This window comes from Sus scrofa, chromosome 9 (genome assembly GCF_054392235.1).
Source record: "Sus scrofa isolate SSC_HxYL_T2T_F1_AM1 chromosome 9, Sscrofa_HxYL_maternal_Yorkshire_Landrace_v2.0, whole genome shotgun sequence".
In the NCBI taxonomy this organism is placed as follows: domain Eukaryota; kingdom Metazoa; phylum Chordata; class Mammalia; order Artiodactyla; family Suidae; genus Sus; species Sus scrofa.
Window position 1 is genome coordinate 50,637,081 of NC_139391.1, and position 19,839 is coordinate 50,656,919.

The window sequence follows — 19,839 nt, forward strand, 5'->3', positions numbered from 1 at the left end:
GTCCCGACCCTGATGGGCTCCTGAGGAGCAGCGGTTGGGGGTGGGGGGCTGGCTGTGCAGGCTGCTGACATCCTTTATTCTGCCTTCGTTCCGAAGCCTCTGAGGGCCCCGCTCCATCCCGACCGTTCATGCTTCTCTCTGCCACACCTGTCCCCCTCTGTGTGTCTTCAGCTAAACTTTTTACAACCTGCTGTTTATGGATCATCTAGTTTATAAAGTGCTGTGTAGGTTCTTCACCTGCGTGAACTGGCTTCTTTTTTTTTTTTTTTTTTTTCTTAGGACCACATCCAAGGCATTTGGAAGTTCCCAGGCTAGGGGTCGAATTAGAGCTGCAGCTGCCCGCTTATACCACAGTCACAGCAATACTGGATCCTTAAGCACTGAGCGAGGCCAGGGCTCACACCTGCGTCCTCATGGATTCATTGCCACTGCACCACAACAGGAACTCCTGAACTGGCTTCTTTAGCATAACCCAAGGAGGTAGATGTATCCTCATTTTTCAGATGGGAAAACTGAGGGTCATACAAGTTGAGTAGCTTTGCCAAGAGTCAGAAGTGCTGGATCCCAGGTCTTAAGTGCAAACCTGTGCTCTTCCCACCATGCTGGGCATGTGGCAAGTGAGTTCCTGCGTCTTCCTGCTGGGTGGCGAGGCCCTGGCCAGCAGGAGTCCCCTTGCATTCACTGCTTTATCCCTAGCACTCAGCATGGGCCCACACATGCTAGTCAGAAAATATCAGTTGAATGAATAATTCGATGCTGTGCGTGGGTCCAGCTTTCTGCTGGGCCCTGTGGTGTGCATTTAAGGAAGGAAGAAATTTAGATCCTGACATTTTAAGAAGCTCATAGTCTGAAAAGCCAAACACACACCCATTTGAAAATAACTGGATTGTATACCTGTACCTTAGACCTAATTCTCTTGGGTGTTCAGAGCAGAAATTTATTCATGTCATTGAAATAAGACAGGAGTTTAGTGGATGGCTACAGAGATCTCTGGGGAATCAGGAAGACCTGAAGACCCACACTTCAAAAAGGGCCTGATCTTTCTCATCATCCTAAAAAAAAAATTTTTGTTTGTTTGTTTTGTTTCTGTGCTGCTTTCTGAGCAACTCCTCCTCCCTTCCGTTCCCTCCCTCCCTCCTCCCCTGTCTCTTCAAAGGCCCCAAGATCCTTCCCCTCCCAGTGCCTGGGTTCCTCACTTCCATCTTCTCTGGAGGGTCTTCCCGTTGCATGTCCTTTTTGTCCAGCTCATGCAGAGGTAGCTGGTTGATCCCAGCTGGACCTTTACAGAGAGATGCCTAGTCTCAATCCAGGAATCGATTGTCAGGTGGGGGGTGAGGTGGCTGTCGGCAAAGGTTCACACACATCAGGCGGTGGCTGGGGTGACATCCCCCTCTTCCTCCTGAGGGCAGAGCAGGCAGCCTCAGCCGTGGGGAGCATAAGCTGGGAGCATCTAGTAACCAATGAAGACAAACCTGTGGCAAGGCAGAGCTCTGTGGCTGCAGGAGCAGGAGGAGCCGATGCCGCAGGCCCCAGGGTGGCAGGGAGGCTCACGGCAGGGGAGAGAGTGCTGGGGAGAGGAGAGGCAGGATCCGGGCCAGTAGCTGATGACACTTTCAAAGGTGGAAGCCATGAAGCCTGAGAGTCTCTGGACAAAGAGAAAAGGACCTGGGGGAGGCTGCATGGTGTCACGGAAGAGCTTTGGGCTTGGGGTCAGAGCCCTTCTTGTTAGTCTTTGGTCTGCTTACAAATCCCTTCTATAAAATGAGGATAAATTCACTATTTCACCTACCTCAAGGGGTGTCCAGGCATCAGACAACACTGTGGATGTGAAAGAGCTTTTAGCCTGTGGAGGGCAGCACATGTGAGGCTACTTTGACCTGAAACCTTTTCCCTGCAGAGGAGGGTCTGCCCCGGAAACAGCTGATCTTGTTTCTGGCTTGTTCCCCAGGGTCTCCACAGAGCTGCGCTATCGAAAACAGCCCTGGGGGCTAGTGAAAACTTTCATCGAGAAGAACTTCTGGAGTGGGCTGGAGGACTACTTCCGCCACTTGGGTGAGCCCCCGGCGAGGGGCGGGGGGGATGGAGAGACAGAGGTGCTGGAGGGGTCTCAGGGGTTCCCTGAGTCTGCCCCGGAGATGGATCCAAAGTTCATGTGTTCAGACTCTGACGGTAACTTTCATGGATCATTATCATGAAGGGATCCATGACCCCCAAAGATGAGCCTGAGATCTAGACACCCTGTGGCAATTCTGTTGGGAAAAGCAGACCTGTGCAGGGAGATGTGATGTGCCCCACTTTGCATACAGCCAGACGTTTTGGGAGCCTTTGTCTCTTGACACTGTTGAGCCAGAAGGAGGCCTTGGGGTGGGCTCAGTCCCAGGATTAATTCCTGGGGCTTGTGGGCATTCCTGAGTGACCCCTGCCCTCCCAGGCAACATCCCGGAGTCCAGAGTGGGAAAACTTAGAGAGGGCTCGGCGAGGAGCAGGCAGAGTTGCTTCTGGAGGCCCGGGTGTTGGCTTGGAGGAATTGGCAGATGACCTCTGATGTGGCCTTTTGACCTTGACAGAGAGCGAGCTGACCAAAACGGAGAGCACCTACCTGGCTGAGATGCACAGACAGTCTCCCAAAGAGAAGGCCAGCAAGCCCCCGACGGTGCGGCGGAGGAAGCGTCCCCACGCCCACCTGCGGGTGCCGCACCTGGAAGAGGTGATGAGCCCCGTCACCACACCCACGGATGAAGATGTGGGCCACAGGATCAAACATGTGGCAGGTGTGCACCAGGTGGGGTGCGGGTGTGGCCCAGGGCTAGGGGCTGCAGCTGCATGCTGGTGCCGAGGCGCCTGTGTACGCTCATTTTGCAGCTTGGGGTAAGCTATGTAATTGTCTCGTGACTCATTAAATCTGAGGCTCCGAGAGTTCCCGTCGTGGTGCAGTGGTTAACGAATACGACTAGGAACCATGAACCCCATGCTCAGTGGGTTAAGCATCCGGCATTGCCGTGAGCTGTGGTGTAGGTTGCAGACGAGGCTCAAATCTCGCATTGCTGTGGCTCTGGTGTAGGCTGGTGGCTACAGCTCTGATTAGACCCCTAGCCTGGGAACCTCCATATGCCATGGGAAGCGGCCCTAGAAAAGGCAAAAAAAACAACAACAACAAAAAAATCTGAGGCTCCGGATGCTCATAAGCTCCTCGGGCCCTGCTGAACCCCTGTGTGTTCTCTCCTGAACAAAACTTGCCTTTGGGTTTCTGCCTGAGCTCTGTGGCTCCCTGCCTAGGCTCAAGCATGCAGCTTCCCATTTGGGGGGAAATACACCAGGGAGAAGCCAAAGCTCATACCCCCCCAGGGCATCCTCATAACTCGAAGGTCAGGGGGCCCAGTGGCCCCCCTTCTCAGCCCCTGCCGGGCAGTGGGCTCCCTTGATGTGTCTTCCTCCTCCCATCAAGCTGGTCACACCCTCCTGTCTTTGCTCAATCAAGGAAACCTGCAGCTGAGACCAGCTAAGCCAGGGTTTCCAAGCTGAGCTCTGCACCTTCCTGGGCATTCATCAGAGCAGGACGGGCCGACAGAAGGAGAGCACCAGCCTTCTGTGTCCCGCAGCCTGCTTCAGCCGTGTTTCACACTCAGGACTCCTGACTAACATTGCATTTCAGTAATCTGACTCTCAGTGGGCACATGACTTGCTCAATGTCACGTGGCCAGTTATGGCTAAACCCAGAGCCAAGAGTCTCTAGTCCCCGCCCAGCGCTGTTGCCCTTCCATAGCTGCAGGTCGCTTTGCCCTGCCTCTGGGCGTCCTAGCTGCAGAGGTCAGGTTACTTTCTCACTTGTTCAATGACTTTCATGTCCCTGTTGCCTTTGAGGAGCTTCCCTTCTACTTTCAGGTCCACACATCACTCCGTTGCTGCCACAGCATCTCAGACAGTTCTGTTCATGACCAGCGTCCCATCAGCTGTCTGGGGGACTTGTGGGCCACGCAGTGATGGCCTCTTCCTTCTCCCCACAGGTTCCACGCAGACACGGCATATCCCCGAGGACACCCCTAGCGGTTTCCACCTGCAGAGCGTGTCCAAGCTGCTGCTGGTTATCAGCTGTGTGTAAGGGACTCCAGGCTCTCCTCCCCCCACCCCCGCGCCCCACCTTCCCTTTCTTGCCTGTCGCCCCTTCCATGGCTGTCCTCCTCAGGCGTGGAACACCCTCTCTGTTGTCCTCGCTGCTCTTGGCCTTGTCCTCTTGTTTCTCTCCAGATCAGTTGCACTATCTCTCATTCTTTGCCTCTTTGCTGCTTTTCCTCTGTTTTATTCAGCCCTTGCTATATGCTAGGCCTTCAAGATGCAGAAGAAAATGCTGCCTGCAGCATCTGTGCCTTTCAGGTGCTCAATTTCAAGTGGGTCAGACAGACAGGAAGTTCATAATTACTACACGGTTGGATAAATGCTAACACGGAGATGCTACAAAGCCCATTTTAGGAGCCCATCCATTTGTTTGTGACAGATGTTCCAGCGGTCTGCCCTGACCCAGGCATCAAGACTGCACACTTAACGAGGCCCTCACTTTGGCAGGGTGGCCAGACAAAATCAATGACTGCGGTCCAGGAAGAGCGTATGCTTGTTATAATACAAGCAGTATATACTAACTGCCATAATGCCATAAAACTATGCGCTCAATAACTTGCATAGAAAGCTGCTGGGCTAGGGAGAAAGTTTGTTGAAAGCAGCTTGAGGGTATAAAATGGGAGGACACGGCTTACTGAAGCATGAGCCCAGAGCCTGCGCAGGACTTTCGTAAGCCTTTTTGAGCAGCTAGGGTGGCTAAGGGCAGGCAGCTCCTCCACTTGGTTCAGCCTGTTGTCTGGCAGCCCAGCCCTTCCTGCTGTGAGATCATGGGACACAGGTGCGTGAGGGCTCAGGAACTGCCCAGATGCTGCTGCATCTACCAGGTATGCACCAGGCACTAGGCGTCTGTAGCTCCATCTTGTTGCTGTGACTCCCATCCTACCCCCAGCCCTCCATGCCTTCACCAGAGCATTTTCAGAAAGGCAGAAGCAGGGGCACAGCCCTACCTACCTAGAGGAAACAGGGAAGGAAGCCCTGGAGTGACATGGTTGGATTCACACTTTAACATCGTGGCTCAGTGGTTAATGAATCTGACTGGCATCCATGAGGACCCAGGTTCGATCCCTGGCCTTGCTCAGTGGGTTAAGGATCTGGCGTTGCCGTGAGCTGTGGTATAGGTCGCAGATGTGGCTTGGATCCAGCGTTGCTGTGGCTGTGGTATAGGCAAGCAGCTCTAGCTCTGATTCAACCCCTAGCCTGGGAACCTCCCTATGCCACGGGTGCAGCCCTGAAAAGAAAAAGAAAAAAAAAAAAGCTCTCTGACAGCAATATGGCAGCTGGAGTGGACAAGAACGGCCTGGAGGCAGGGAGGCCAGGAAGATCTCGGCAAGAGTGGCTGTCAGGCTGAGGTGAGGGGCTGAGGGATCCTAGGAGGTGAAGGCCTGGTTCTGTAGCGAAGGAAGATGACTTTCTGATCCCCATGCCCGTAGGTGGTGGTTTCATGGACAGAAATCTGGAACTTAGTGAAAAGGTGTCAGAGACGATGCAGTCAGTCCTGAATGTCCCTGGGTTGCCATAGGTTGTCCCGGTGGAGGTGACTGTTGTGGATGTGGACATGGAGTTGAGGAGAGAAATTGAGACTGTGGTCGCTGATTTATTTGTCGGTAGCATCAAAGCTATGGTGGGATGAGGTCCTCATCATTGGAGGAGAGTATGGAGAGTAGAAAGGAAACAGGCTGAGGACAGAGCTGGCGACCCCTTAGGGAGAGGGGCTGGCGAGGGTCGTGAGGAGGCTTTCTTGCCAACTTTACTTGAATATGTAACATAATAGTGGACAGAAAATCCTTCTGACTATGGCATAAGAAGCCAAGACATTTTTACAAAAGTAAATACAAAGATAAATGTAAAACCAGTAAAATTCACATTTAGCATCGTGGTATTAATGTGAGTCGTATCGTTGTTAAAACAAAACCACTGGAGTTCCCGTTATGGTGCAGCAGAGATGTATCTGACTGGCATCTATGAGGATGCAGATTCGATCCCTGGCCTCACTCAGTAGGTCAGGGATCCGGCATTGCCGTGAGCTGTGGTGTAGGTCACAGATGCAGCTTGGATCCCGTGTTGCTGTAGCTGTGGCTCTGATTCTACCCCTAGCCTGGGAACTTCCATATGCCGCAGGCATGGTCATAAAATACACATACACAAAAACGAAAAAGTTGAGACTTTTTAAGTGGTGAGCCAGGATTTGTACCCAGTGCTGAGGGCCTGCATTCTCTCTTCCCCTGAGTCCTCATTGCTCCATCCATAAGCCTCTGTCATAAAGTGATCTTTGGGCCGAGAGAAGAGAATTCCCGCAGCCTCTGGCTGATTCTGCATTCCCCGCTGGGTCCTCTTGCCACCTCCCCATCTGCGAGCAGTCCTGGCCCATCCCTGGGAAATCTCAGCTGGTCCCCTGCCTCCTGCGGGCTGTGGCAAGTGTTCAGAGAGCCTGCAGCCCTGGGGCAGTTGCACTAACACGGGGAGTCCCATGGAGGGAGAGCTGGGAATCGAACTGCAGTTCCTCCCAGAGTTTGGGTTGGTAGGCAGAACCTTTTCTCCGTTTCTCACGAGTGAAATGCTCAGAGCCCCTTCCAGTCGCTCCCCCGCCCTGCCTCCCTAGGTGTCCTCATTGTCACTGCTCCTGTACATCCTCCTCACAGGCTCACTTTCCCTCTGGCTGGATTTAGCGCAGCTTTCCCTCCCCGCTGAGTCCATTTCTAACCTCTGCCTCCTTCCCATTTTCCTTCCTTGCTCCCGTTAGGATCTGTTTCAGGTACTGGCTCTATGATTGCTTCTGGCACCCCCTCATCTCTTTTCCTCACCATCCTGCCTCTCTTCCCCCAGCACCCGGATTCTGGGGGACTTAGGCATCTCTCCTTTCCAATGCCTTCGCCCCACACCCCTCTCTTGGCTCTCCTCCTGTGTCCTGGCCCCCATGAATGAGATGGGAGTGCTTCTCTCTCTCCCTCCCCCCTCCACCCCGGCGGCATCCCTCCAGCTCCCTCACTTGCTCCCTCACTGCAGCGCTTCAGGTGGCCCAGTGGTCCAGGGGGCAGCCTCTGGGGAGGGGGCATTGCTGGCTCTGAGAGGGAGGGCGCCCTCCTCATGGCCGTCGTGCTTTCCCTTGTCTCCTTCTTAGTCTGGTGCTGCTGGTCATCCTTAACGTGATGCTCTTCTACAAACTCTGGATGTTGGAATACACCACCCAGACCCTCACTGCCTGGCAAGGTCTAAGGCTCCAAGAAAGGTAATCCTGGCCTCTTCCCCTTGCAGCCACCTCCCCCCTATCCTGGCCCCTGCCTCCCGGGCTCCTTGGGACTGCCCTCCTGCCCTCGCCCTCCACCCCCTGGTCTGAGTCCATCAGCCAGCTCTGAAAACCGTCCCTATGGTTTTAGTCTGCTTCTGACTTGGGACACAAGGGATCCATGGCTTTGAGCGCAGGACAAGGCACTTTGATGTGGCTGGCTGTCCTTCAGGGGTCTGGGTGCACAGGATAGTCCATTGGTCATAACTCCAGCAACTAGGGTACCCTATCTTGTATCCCACAGGTTACCCCAGTCTCAGACAGAGTGGGCCCAGCTCTTAGAGTCCCAGCAAAAGTACCATGATACTGAGCTCCAAAAATGGAGGGAGATCATCAAATCCTCGGTGATGCTTCTTGACCAGGTGAGATGCCCCCCTCCCACCTTGCCCGGGTCTTCTGGAGGTGGAAACCCTTCCCAGTGCTCTGAGAAGGAGCACCATCTCCGTCACCGTCTGCCAGACCCCATCCTTCTCCTAGGCCACCCGTTGTTCTAACTGTCAAGGCATCCTTGAGTAAGCTGGTGGGAACACAGGCGTATCCCCCCAGATTTTATCAGTGAAATACGCACTGGCTGTGCAGCAGCAAGACTATAGGTTAGATGGAAAGAGAGCTGGTTTTTTCCTCTTGGTAACCCATAGCCATCTGACAGGCATTTAAAGAGAGAACCCTCCCTTATGCCAAGCTTTATCTTCCCAGAGACCATGTTTTTCTAATTCCTTTCGATGCGTCCCCACCCCCAACGCTGCCTCCTGCCCTCACAACACACACACAACACACAGCCTTCAGGAGGTGGCTCCTCCTCAGAAGCTGTGCTGATAGTCTGGAAAGGTGGTTGTCCTGTGTCTTCTTTTCATAGCATCGTCTTCCTAGTACAGTTGCCTGTATTCTTTCTAAAAACTAGATGCGTCTCGAATGTAAATTGGTGCAGCCACCATGGCCAGAAATGTGAAGGTTCCTTAAGCAGTTAAAAATAGAACTAACATATGATCTAGCAAAAACAAAACAAACTAGATACATCTGGAGTTCCCTGGTGGCTCAGGAGGTTAAGGATCCAACATTGTCACTGCTGTGGTGTGGGTTCAGTCCCTGGCCCAGAACTTCTGCATGTCGCAGGTGCAGCCAAAACCAAACAAATAAAAAACCTCAATTAAGATTCCATGATACAGGTACAACTAGGCACCTACTGTTTTCTGGTTGGTACCTGGTGTGTGTGAAAGAAGGATGAGACAGTGCAGTCCCAGTGCACAGGAAGCAAAGCAGAGAAAGAGAGGGCAGTGCCGAGCCCTAGTGAGTGGTACATGACAGGCCAGGAGAAAGATGCCTGGGAGCCAGAGAAAGTCTGCATTTGTCCTGGGCCTTAGTGACATCTGGGCGAGGTTGGATAGGCAAGAGGGGAGAGGGTCCGTGCGTCAGATGTACCAAGACAGGGAGGAATGCAGTGTATCCAGGGTCAATGGGAAGCCAAAGTGAATGAGTGCAAGACGAGTAAGTGGCAGCTAATGCGGATTGATAGCCATGGAACCCTTGGAGGGGGTTCTTAATTCAGTGAAACCAGGGCCACAAGTCATTGAGATGCAACGACCCTTAGCCTCGGGCTTCCCAGTGCCAGATTGGCTGTCCCCCTTCTTCCGAAGACTGTGTCCCTTGAGAGGCAGCCCGGTTTTAGGAGCCCTCTCCCTCTAGCTCCCTGGCATGACGGGGGACCTGCCATAGGCGGGCGTGGCAGGTGCTACTGGATGATGAGGCCCACTGAGGGCACAAACCCGGGCTGGGGTGGGCTTCCCTGTCTTACAGATGAAGGACTCACTTATCAATCTTCAGAACGGCATCAGGTCCCGTGACTACACGTCCGAAAGCGAAGAGAAGAGGAACCGCTATCACTGACAAGGCAGGAGCAGGGGTGTCTGCCGGAGGCCTGTGCAATACCTGTACATAGACCATATAAATATATATATATATACAGAATATAAATATATATATTATATACAGATTTTAAAAAGAGATAATGCCTACACACCAGGGAGAAGGAGCGGGACCGCCTCCTGTGCTGGCCGACGGAGGGGCCGAGGAGGGCAGGGACCACCTCTCAGCACCGACCTCCCCTGATCCTCCTCCTCCCCATCCTCTCGTCCCCACCCTTCCCCTCGCTGGCCGTCTTGGCTCTGAGAAGGGAAATGTTGTTGAGCCAAAGTTATGCCTGTGAAGACCCCGGGGTGGTGGAAAAAAGTCTCCAGGGGGCATTGCTTAAGGTGCTTCATTCCCTAATCCCTTCTTGATTTGTTTCCAAAATAAAAGAGAATCTCTTCTTCCCCAGCTTCCCCAAGTGTTCTCTTGGGAACAGGAAGCATCAAGGGCAGGAGCCCATCCAGACGCTACCGTAGGAGGTCCCCCCCACCCCCCCACCCCGCCCCACACAAGGACCACCCACAGTCAGGTGGAGAGGACAGCTGAGAAGGCTGCTCTTGGGGGGCTTGGGCTGCAGGCCCCGAGGGCTTACGCTCTGAAGGCCATCCTCATCCATCGCCCCCTGCGCCTTCCTCTAACCAATAAGGGCTGGTGACTTCTTCCTTCCCTCCCCCTTCTCTCTGGTCTTTTCCCAGGCTGGATCTGGGTGAAGTGTCCCTTTTTAGTGCCTAAAGCCCTATTTTTTCTCTGTGCCCTAAGAGCACATTGTTTATTAGTCAGGGTGGAGCATTTTTGATCTTGCTAAACCTCTTTTAGTGCTTATAAGCAAGTCAGGTCTGGGGCTCTAACCCCTTCACTTGGAGCTGTCATTTGATTTCCAGGCCGAATCAGGGTGTTCTAGGACCTCCAGGGTTGGAGAGAGTGAGTGCAGTAGCCGTGTACGGATTGCAGGGTCTCGCCACAGACGGCTGTGTGAGCAGCACTAACGCTCTGGCTGCAGCATCTTCACTCTCAGTGAAGAGCCCGCCTAGTCGAGGGAGACAACTCTCTGAGATACTTTGCACATGGAGGAAGACTTCAGCTGTTGGAGGGAGTGGATTTGACAAAGGTGCATGCGTTTGGGCAGCAAAAAGCCAGATCGAGTCTGCCCCACTGGGGGCCATTCCAGATCCTGTTTCTCAGACTTGGGAGTGGAAGGTCTGGCAGAGGGAGCAAAGACTCCTCTGGTCTCTGCCCCCAGAGGTATGAGGTCACTGAGGAGGACAAAGAAGACCATGGTTTAGGAGAGTGAGCTATCTAGGACCTTTTCAGGATGGGCTCACAGAACCCATGATTTATCAGACCACTAACTGCTCTTTCTCCATGTAATGACCCAAGGAGTCCTGCCAGCCCCAGGCAGAGCTGGCAGAGGTCCTTGATCAGGAAAGGAGCACACCGGTTTGGCAAGGAGAGCTCTTCCAGATTGCTTGTTTTAGAGGACGTCTTGATGGAAAGGGCGGAGGAGAGGAGGAAGACGCAATCCCTGACCCAGCCCCAGAGAAGAGCATGCTGCATTCTCTTGGTCTGGCCTGGGCATCCCACTTTGGCAGGTGAAAAACGTATTTGACTTTTCAGTCCATCTGAGCAGGATGAGAGGACAGAGGTGAGCCCAGGCCATCCCCCAAGGGGACTAGGAGGTTCATGGGGGCCAGGAGAATTGATATCCGTCCTTCAGAAAAGGAAATAAGGTGGACTCTCATCCTCGTGAAGGGCGCATGTGCCCACAGACCAGCAGGTCCTTATACTCCTCTCCAGGAATTTGAACGGGAGACCCTGGGGAGGGTCAAGGCTCATGGGCCCTGAGCCAAAGGAGGAGGAACAATGCAGGCTGCCAGGCATTGCCCTGCTGGAGTAGCCAGACATCAGAATTATTCCCAGAACTTTTGAAAGGAAAAATGACCAAGTCTCTCATTCATTCTCTATATAATTATTTATTTATTTCACTTCCTGAGTTATTAAAGGTACCAGGGTGGGACTTTCTGGGTGACTTAAAATGAGCTCTTTGCTGGGATTAAAGTGGTGTCAGTAAGCCTGGCTGCTCAGAATTATTCCGCTTTTGTGTCACCTCGGAGGCCCATTCTAGGGAGGAGATGGTGACAGGGAGGTTTGTTCAAGGAGCTATCTGGATTTCTGGGGATTGGAACCCAAGCAACAGTGTGTACACAGGTGGGGGGAGCTTCCCTTGGCCTGCCTCATCGCTAAGAATCATGGATCTTGTGTGGGCCCTTTCTAGTCTAATGATTTTTTGACTTTCAAACCAGGAGAAAACTAGCACCTCTTCACTCCCAGCCACAGGCTCCCCCCCCCCCCCTTATTCAATAATCTGTCAAAAAGAAAGGCCTTCCCCCTTGCAGAGAAGGCTGGGAGTGAAACCGTCAATAGCATCGAAACTCGTGGCTGGGCGCCTGGCTTCTAACTCTGTGTAAGGGAGCATTGAAAGCACCACTTTTTGTTATTTCTCCCAGCCAGGGCTTTTTGTTCATTTTCTCCTGTAAGAACGCAGTCATTTAGAGGAGGCTTTCCGTGAGGGTTCCTATGGTGAGCTGTGTGAGAGCTTGCACTGAATGGTGAGACTTAGCAGTTTCTAGGCAGGTGGGAACAGCTTCAGGGTCTGCGTTTCTACCCCAGCTGACTGGGGCGCGATTGGCACGCCTGGTGTGGGAGAGGCCAGTCAGGTCTGTAGCTCTCTCCATCCCCCCCCCCCCCCCCCGGGACAAAGGGATGGCATCCCAGGACAGCAAGACTGGCAACGCGAATCTCTCTGTCAGGGCCCTGGGCTGAGAGAGCCGGCAGACCTGGGCCTGAGTCCTGCCTCTGCTCTTGGCGCAGTCCCTCCTGCTCTCTGAGCTTCAGGACTGTCATTTGCGTTTCATTTTTGTTTTGTCGTTTATAGAACTGCACGTGCGGAAACACGGACGTTCCCAGGCTAGGGGTCGCGTTGGAGCTGCAGTTGTTGGCCTATGGAGCGCCCTTTGTAACAGGAGAGACTTGAGATGGTTTAGCTCGTTCAGGGTAGGTTCTAGCTTTGGCACAGTCTTGGAGGCCAGGTCAGAGACTGGCAAAGCTGGCTTTCTCAATCTTGGAAGGTGCCTCGCCAGGAGAGGACAGGCCTTCTGGACTAGAGCTTCCCTGGTGTTTAGATGAGTGGGAGGGCATTGTCTGGGTTCCAGGGTAGTTCAGCTTTCTTCTTTATGAGCTGGGAGGGTTGGGGAGGGCCAGTGAGGGGATGGGGGAGGGAGAGAGAGAGAGAGAGAGATCAGGCTTGCTGTATTGCTCTGTATTAGCCTAGGAGAGTGTTTCTTCCTTTGCTGGTCTCATCTTAGTTTGGGAAGAGTCCTTCCTTTGGACTTTCTCTAAGCTGGGAAGAGGAGGATGGTGGCGAAAAGGACATCCTCTTGGATTGAGCTCCTTGTCTGTCCCTAGGCTCTGACGCCTTTCATCTGCCCATCCCCGCCTCCTCCTTGCTGGAGAAAACAGTGGAGAGAAGTCATTCCTGGTTCTACCCCCTCTCTTGGCTCCAACCTCATTGGGGTTTGGGTTAAGTGTGAAGCTTTGGCTAAAATCCTTGGCTTGCCTGAGAGCGCTGGCACTAAGAAGCTGGGATTTTACAAGGAAGGAGAAGGACCCAGAAACTTCAAGAGAGATGCTTGGGTAGATGTGGATTTTTTCCATTGCCTTGCCCCTGACCCAAGCTGGGCCCGTGTCCGGTACGTTTGCAGGCAGCATCTCTAGGGTAAAATCTTGGAGGAATGATGAGGGGAGGAGTCTTTCTGGACTGTTGGTGGTCTCAGCAGGATCCTTTCTGTGCCATACCACACAGCATCTTTAGCTCTGCAGGGCAAGGCCAGTGCTTCCTCCCCAGGGTCCCCCAGGAGAAACAGCGCTCTTCTCTTCCCCCAGGTGACCACGCTGTGGTCTCCCTCCTGCACCCCCCACTCCATCTGCCTGCCCCAGTAGGAGGGTTGAGAACCTCTCTTCCTGACTCTCCTCCTCCAACCCTTGTCTCTAGGCTGTGGGACAATCTTCCCATCCACCCCTTGACATCCTTGACCCTCGTCCCCCAAAGTCCAGCAGGCTGGCCCCAATCCCCTACACCTGTTTTCTTCCAGAAGATTCATTTTGGGGTCTGAGAGGAGTGTTTTTCTGGAAGGCCATCTTTCGACGCCCCTGCTTTCCTGATGTGGAGCAGGAATTTGCACACGGTGTAGAGAGCTACCCTCCCTACCTCTCTGCCCAGCCTTGTTACCTCACTCCTGCTCCGGCCGTGGCTGTGATGGGCCTAAGCCAGCTCCCTGTCTGGATGTTCTGTATGAAGCTCAGGGGTCTTGGGCATTGTTTTCTGTTGACTTGAGGTCCTCAGCAGGCCTGGGAGCCCAGAGGGAAGCTTTGGCTGCTGGCAAGAAGCACCTGGCCTGCCAAGAGGAGTCGCAGCCAGACGATGTAGCGGACACGCCAAGGCGTAAAGAACATTGTCGTCTCTGCCTCTCGGCCTTCCTTGCTTCTCTCAACATGATGAGACGCTGCAGACGCAAAGTGGTGGCCGCTGCTCCAGGCAAGACAGCGGTCTCTGTCTGGAGGGCTGGCCCCAGGCTCGGGGGCCACACGCTGAGATTGCCTAGTGAAAACAACCATTTTTGCCAACAGTAGTGTGCGGCTCCCCACGTTTCTCTCTCCTGCACTCTCGGGCCAGACCACGCTCTGCATGGACCAGATCATCTTCCCAAACCCATGGTGCTTTCCCCCCGCCTCAACCTCGACTCCAGGGTGGGGAGGGATGGGTCAGAGGCCCTTGCGGCCCCTGGATAATCCTGACGTGGAGTGGAGAGGGGTGAGGCAGAGGGAGCAGCCCCAATGCCTGCGCTGGGCTACACATGGGAAAGAACGGGCTGATTGCAGTCAAGTCGTCTGGCCGTCTGTATTGGGATCTCTAACTGTACTTTGCCTGGCGCTGTGCGCAAGGTCTGAAAGCTTAACTGCTAGTACCTAGAAACATACAAGGCTTCCCGGTCAAATCTTAATGTAAAGTAGCTAGAGCCATGGAAGTACAGTATGAATTAAAAGAAAAAAGTATTGATCCACAATGAATAAATGGTGTGTGTGTTCATTGCTTGATTCCTTAATGCTCATTGTCCCAGATGTTTTTGGTCTTCCCAGATGTGATGACGGCAAGCCCCGAAGGCATGTGTGCACAGGCGGGCTCAGACACACACACACAGCCAGCCACCCAGCATCTAGGACCTCCTTCCCAGGGGAGGGAGGCAGCCGGACGAAGTGGGTAGAGAAGTCTGGGAATCAGGTGAGTCCAGATTGCAGCATCACTATTTATCAGCTGTGGCCTTGGGCCCCAAGTATCACTCCAAGCCTCAGTTTACTTTAGAGGAAATATAAAAACATTTATGTGTACATTTGAGTCTGTTTTTCCATACAGTGGCAAGTACTGCACTAAGATAATTTTTTATTTCATTATTATTTCATAATACCAGTTAATAATGAAATAAAAAATCATCTTAGTGCAGTACTTGCCACCATATGGAAATACCAGAGCATATGATAGACTGTGGATCCCAATGACAATTTCTTGGGTAACTTTTCCCTTTGGGGCCTTGGCACATCTAAGACAGTGGACGTTGGGGGACAGTTTTGCTTTAGTCCCTTATGTTAGCTAACCCGGTGAGGGAGTGACCCCTGCCTTCCTCGCCAGGATCCATCCCCTCACCACCTGGCAGGAGACTTGTTTGATGTGATTGAGGAGAGAACGCAGTGACTCTTGGACTCATCTGCATTGGGGCTGAGAAGTAAGGGAGATGCTATGTTTAATCCTAGACCAGTGAATGTGTTTTTCCTTCTCTGGGCATATAGCCAGTGATTGAGACTTCAGGAACTGATGCAGGCTGGGAAGGAAGGTGAAGCCATGGTACACATGGCAGACACACACAGTGGAGCACAACCAGAGCCAGCAGTGTTTAGAGACACTTTATTAATGTGAACAGGGAGTTTACTGAAAAACACCACGTTACAGGCATTGGGTGGTCGGGAACGACATTTCTAGTGTTCAGAGAAAGATTGGCTGTGGAAAATCAAGAGAAAGCAGCAAGAAGGTGACAACATAGCAATGAGCCCCATCAGTTCCAGGACTGCATGAGTTTGCTGGTCGTGTTTGATGGCGCATCACAAACCTACAAGCACTCGACCTTCAGTAGCCTCCCGCCCCGGCACAAACACTGCCCATCAGAGACATCTCTTGCCAAATGGTAACTTGGGGAAAAGAAAGATAAAGTAATACAGGCTTTGAGCTTAGCTGGCCTAAGATAGAGGTTGAGGCTAATCTACAATTTAGGCCTGCTTAAAGCGCTTATCTCCTGGGTCCTCCGATAGACTCAAGGACGGGTAGAGGGGCTAAACATAAGTCATCTACCACAGAAGAGATTAGGAACGGCCTTGGGTGATGCTATTTTTAAAACCTAAGGCCACGAGGCACACTCAGGGTGGAGACTGGTGCTTAACACAGAGTGGGTGCTAAAATGCAGAATGAATGCATGATCAGAGTCATGACATGCCAAGTGGTATTCAGATACATAGCCAGTGCCTAAGAGAATTCACCCGGTTAGAGAGTTTTCATTTACAAAAGGAGAGGAGAGGAAGGTGCTTTTTATTTTATTTTTCCATTTCCACTTAACTTGGGAAAGGGGAACCATGACCTGTTGTGAAATGTGTCTAGCTCCCTGCTTCTTCCTGCCACAATGTAGTCTCATGGCCCTCTTCCCTCTGATTTATGACAGATTCTGAGATGGGTATATTTTTCTTTTTGATCTAATTTGGGGAGAAGGGAGGGAGCTACTATCGCTTCTCTTCACCATTCATAGCTCTACACATATTTCCAGCATATCCCTGCTTTGAAAAATTCCTTTTCTACTAACGTGTCTCGTTTGGCATCAAAGGAGAAACGAGAAACTCAGAATCAGAAGTCTGGGTGTGCGGATGTTTGGGGGTGGTGACTCTAAAGGATAGTGCTTTTAGACGGTCTGAAAAGAAAGGCTGGCGTAGGAACAGGTATTGACTATCGAGGTCTTTCCACACAGAAGTTGGAGCTATGACGCAAGGCTGAGCCGATGGTAAAGCTCAGCAGGGAGGGTGCTCACGGGGGTCAACTGAGTTGAGTAATGAAGTTCATGGCCATCAACATCCGAAGGAAAGGGAAAACCAGACCCAGCCTGGCTGAGCCTTTAGTAAAAAAATGTGTGGTTAAGGATCAGTCATGGGGAATACCCAGCACCAAGACAACAGATAGGGTTCCTAAAGTGATAATAGCCCTTGAGAACATTTCTAAGCCCTTGAATAAGAACAGCATGCCAGACAAAGCTTCCAGAGCAGTGCACATGCGTCAGGGCCCTCTGTAGGGAGATGGGGCGCGATGGGGAGAGAGTGAGGACTTGAAGTAGGCTGGTGATCACAGTACCTTGTGGATTTATAGTCATGATCAGGTCTCCAGGAAGGAGTTCAACTGCAGTTCAGGAGAAAGAACGCGGCACAAGCCAAGGAGAAAGGGAAAAGCAACATGAGATAGACTGTCAAAGCACATACAGAGCAAGGGCCAGAAGCAAAGTGGTGGTGGGCTTGGGGCGGGAGAACATGTTGAACATCTCGGGACAAGCAAGAGAGGCAAGGTTTTGATAAAGGTAAAAATAATGAGAGGAAAGGAAGCAGCCATGGTCTCCATGGAGAGACCTGGGCTGGGGGTCAGAAGACCCGGATTCTAGCTCTCTGCTTACCAGCTACATGAACTTATGATTTGGTAAAGCATCTTAGCCTCAGACAGCCTGTTTCTTCATCTGTTCCCATATTAGCAATATCCACCTCGCAGCGCTAGTTGTGGGGAAGAAATAAGATAACTGAAATAAAAAGGCTTGGGAAAGCACAGAGCTTAATAAAGTATTAAGAATGACAAGTTGAGGCATTAGGAGAAGGAAAAGACTAGGGAAGATTACTTGCAAAAGACAAAGAAGAAAAAAAGAGGTACCATTCAGCTGCATTAAAAATCACTTAGGCAATTGGCTTTTCAAAAGGAAACAAGACAAACATGCATATTCGGTCACAAGTGAGACGCACAGCCTACTGAAGCAGCAGTGGAGTGGAGTGCTAGAAGGTAGCTTGCTTCTACAGCAAGCTGTCACCCACCAGCCATGTGGCTGGGGAAACCACACAGTAATCCAGGCCAGTTTCCCTCACTCTAAAGTAAAAGAAATCGACATTCTGTCCCCTATTTCAGAGGAATTATGTGGGAAATTACCAATGAGAAGGGCCTTGAATTTATTGAAAGCAAGTATTTTCTTCAATAAATTCAGACTCATGAATATGTCAACAAGGACTTGTTTCAAATACTTCCCCAGGAATGGCAGAGAGAAGAAAAACTGACTCTGTCAAGATCAGGCCCAAAGCCAAGGGATAGGATCTTTCCCCAGAAATCTGCCTGGATCTGAGGGACATCTTGGCCACAGAATCCCATCACCTTCATCTTCTTATATCCCATGTAGCATCCTTCCCTCCCTTATCACAGAGTGCCTGAGGACACCACATTTAACACCAGTTACTCAAAGTGAATCATAAGACAGTGGCTAACATTTGTGCAGTGTTTATCTGCTCTCCTAACATCTGGAAAAGATTCCTGGACACTGTGAATTCCCAGGTGAAATTTTTGGAAGTCACCAAGCTTACCCCTCCCCCATCACTGCACCCATTTGCTCATCATCCGTCTCACTAAAAACACGTGTCTTGGTTAAGCACCATTCCCAGGTGCATTCCCGTTCCGGGGGAGGTTTCAGAGTCACAAATCTTTTCAGTAGAGAAATTCTTCACATCTACCTCATATCCTTCTCTCTGCCTTTCTGGCCAAGGGCTAGTTACCTGAATCAATATGAGTTAACCTTAGCCAGGCAACCCACCTAATTCTGGGCTTGGGAAAGAGCCATAGCCAAACTCAATTTGCAGAAACACAATTATCCCATCTCGGGAAGTGTACACCGGGCGGCACCTAAGGCCTTATCTGCTCCAGGTTATCCTTTGAATTCTCTTATTCTGTTAAGCTCTGTCTGAGTCTCAGTTGCCTCCTGTAAAATGAGTAATAATACTGATCCACAGAAATTCTGAGAGGAAGAACTTTGCGATTTCAGTTCCAGTGCCCACAGGGAAGTATTGCCACCTGGCCATCTCAGGAAGTGTGCTCGCCTGGGAAGGCACACACATGTTACCGTGTGAGGATTACAAACATGTGTGACTAAACTGGTTGCCTACGCTTGGCTTCTTCAAGGACTGAGATTAACCCAGGCCTTTGAGACCTATCGGTATCTAGCCCTGGAGCCAAGCTCCAGAGAATAGTTTAGTCCATGCTTAACGAACTTTCTATCACTGGAAGGCCTAAAAAGGCATGCTTTGCTCTGATGCTCCAGCCCCGTGGGCCAGGAACTTAGAAAAACTGACATCAATAAATCCCGTTTCATGACACTCTTTTGCTTTAACCCCAACTGACCATTCCTGCTTCCTTCCACTAAGACATGCATTCACTTGCAGCAATGGAGAACGAGCCAGCTCCAGCCAGTAAGGGGCAGGTGGATGTACTGCCCACGGCATGTGTTCAAAGTCGGGTGGAGCTCAGGGGAGGAGTCAGTTGGCATGGGAGCCGCTTGCCTGATAGCTAGGACAGGGTGAGGTTGAGTCTGTGTAGACATATTGGCTCCTCAGTTCTGGCAAGGTCTTCTGGTGTATAGGTCTGATGGGGTTAGCAAGTCGGAGGTGAGTGGATGGATGATGAGTGAGCTGAAGGATGGAGGCATGAAGGGAAGTGATGTGGCCCCTGGGGCAGCCTCCTGACGCTGCTGACATCACTGAACCTAGGATAGCCAGTCCTTCAGTGTTCAGGCCACCTACCAATGACAAAACAACTCACTGAGAAGTTCCAGCTCAGTCCAGCCCAGCCAAAGACTCTTTGACAAAATCCATGATCCTTACATAGGAGGGAGTCAGGGAATTATTTTTGGTCACTATGGGTCAGAAGTTCAAGTTGCCCCAACACTCAGGCCAAAGCAATTCACCTTCCAAAGGACTCGACCTCACACAGAGCTTTATGACTTGGGCATCAACTTAAAGATGTGTTCTGAGGGTGGGGACTCTGGGTAGGGTAGAAATCTAATCTAAAGGACCAAATTTAAAGTCACTTTGATTGGTGGGTGACAGTGTCACCTGTACAACCTACCATCCTGAGCTACCTGCCCCTCCCTTCCCTGTACATCACCTCAAGTCACCCCTTCTATTCCTCCACTGGCACCGCAGAGTTCTCTTTGTTCTCTGATGGGATGGCCAGGTAGTCAGACCTGTTGGAGGAAAGATGGGGGAAGAAAATCAGTGTGTTTGGTACCCCGAGGTGGAAACACAGGAAAGGGGGAGGCGCAAGGGCACAGGAACGAGGATGCCTACAGAACAGCTCTGCATTTCCTTCTGGCTGTGTT

General features: G+C 51.7%; 2 protein-coding genes across 48 annotated transcripts in view; one reads left to right on the forward strand and one right to left on the reverse strand.

Annotated features, from left to right (window-relative positions):
• GRAMD1B (GRAM domain containing 1B) overlaps positions 1-14,429 on the forward strand; it is a 247,702-nt gene extending 233,273 nt beyond the window's left edge. For 16 of the 30 annotated variants that reach the window (XM_084976427.1, XM_084976440.1, XM_084976426.1 and 13 more), the window contains 5 exons: positions 1,949-2,052; positions 2,568-2,771; positions 4,005-4,095; positions 7,232-7,339; positions 7,641-8,403. In XM_084976427.1, the coding sequence (XP_084832553.1) occupies positions 1,949-2,052; positions 2,568-2,771; positions 4,005-4,095; positions 7,232-7,339; positions 7,641-7,890 (757 nt within the window). In that variant the 3' untranslated portion in view covers positions 7,891-8,403. Of the gene's footprint in view, positions 1-1,948; positions 2,053-2,567; positions 2,772-4,004; positions 4,096-5,309; positions 7,340-7,640; positions 8,404-9,190 lie in introns of those variants that run through there. The other 14 variants (XM_021063037.2, XM_021063027.2, XM_021063029.2 and 11 more) reach the window with 3 other exon arrangements.
• Positions 14,430-15,297: 868 nt separating this feature from the next.
• SCN3B (sodium voltage-gated channel beta subunit 3) overlaps positions 15,298-19,839 on the reverse strand; it is a 75,774-nt gene continuing 71,232 nt past the window's right edge. For all 18 annotated transcript variants that reach the window (XR_014815521.1, XR_014815520.1, XR_014815519.1 and 15 more), the window contains 2 exons: positions 19,626-19,704; positions 15,298-19,257 (listed from right to left, as the gene is read on the reverse strand). Coding sequence is in view for 13 of the 18 variants with exons in the window: in XM_084976459.1 (XP_084832585.1) it covers positions 19,242-19,257; positions 19,626-19,704 (95 nt within the window). In the remaining 5 variants the exon portion in view is untranslated. The remainder of the gene's footprint in view (positions 19,258-19,625; positions 19,705-19,839) is intronic.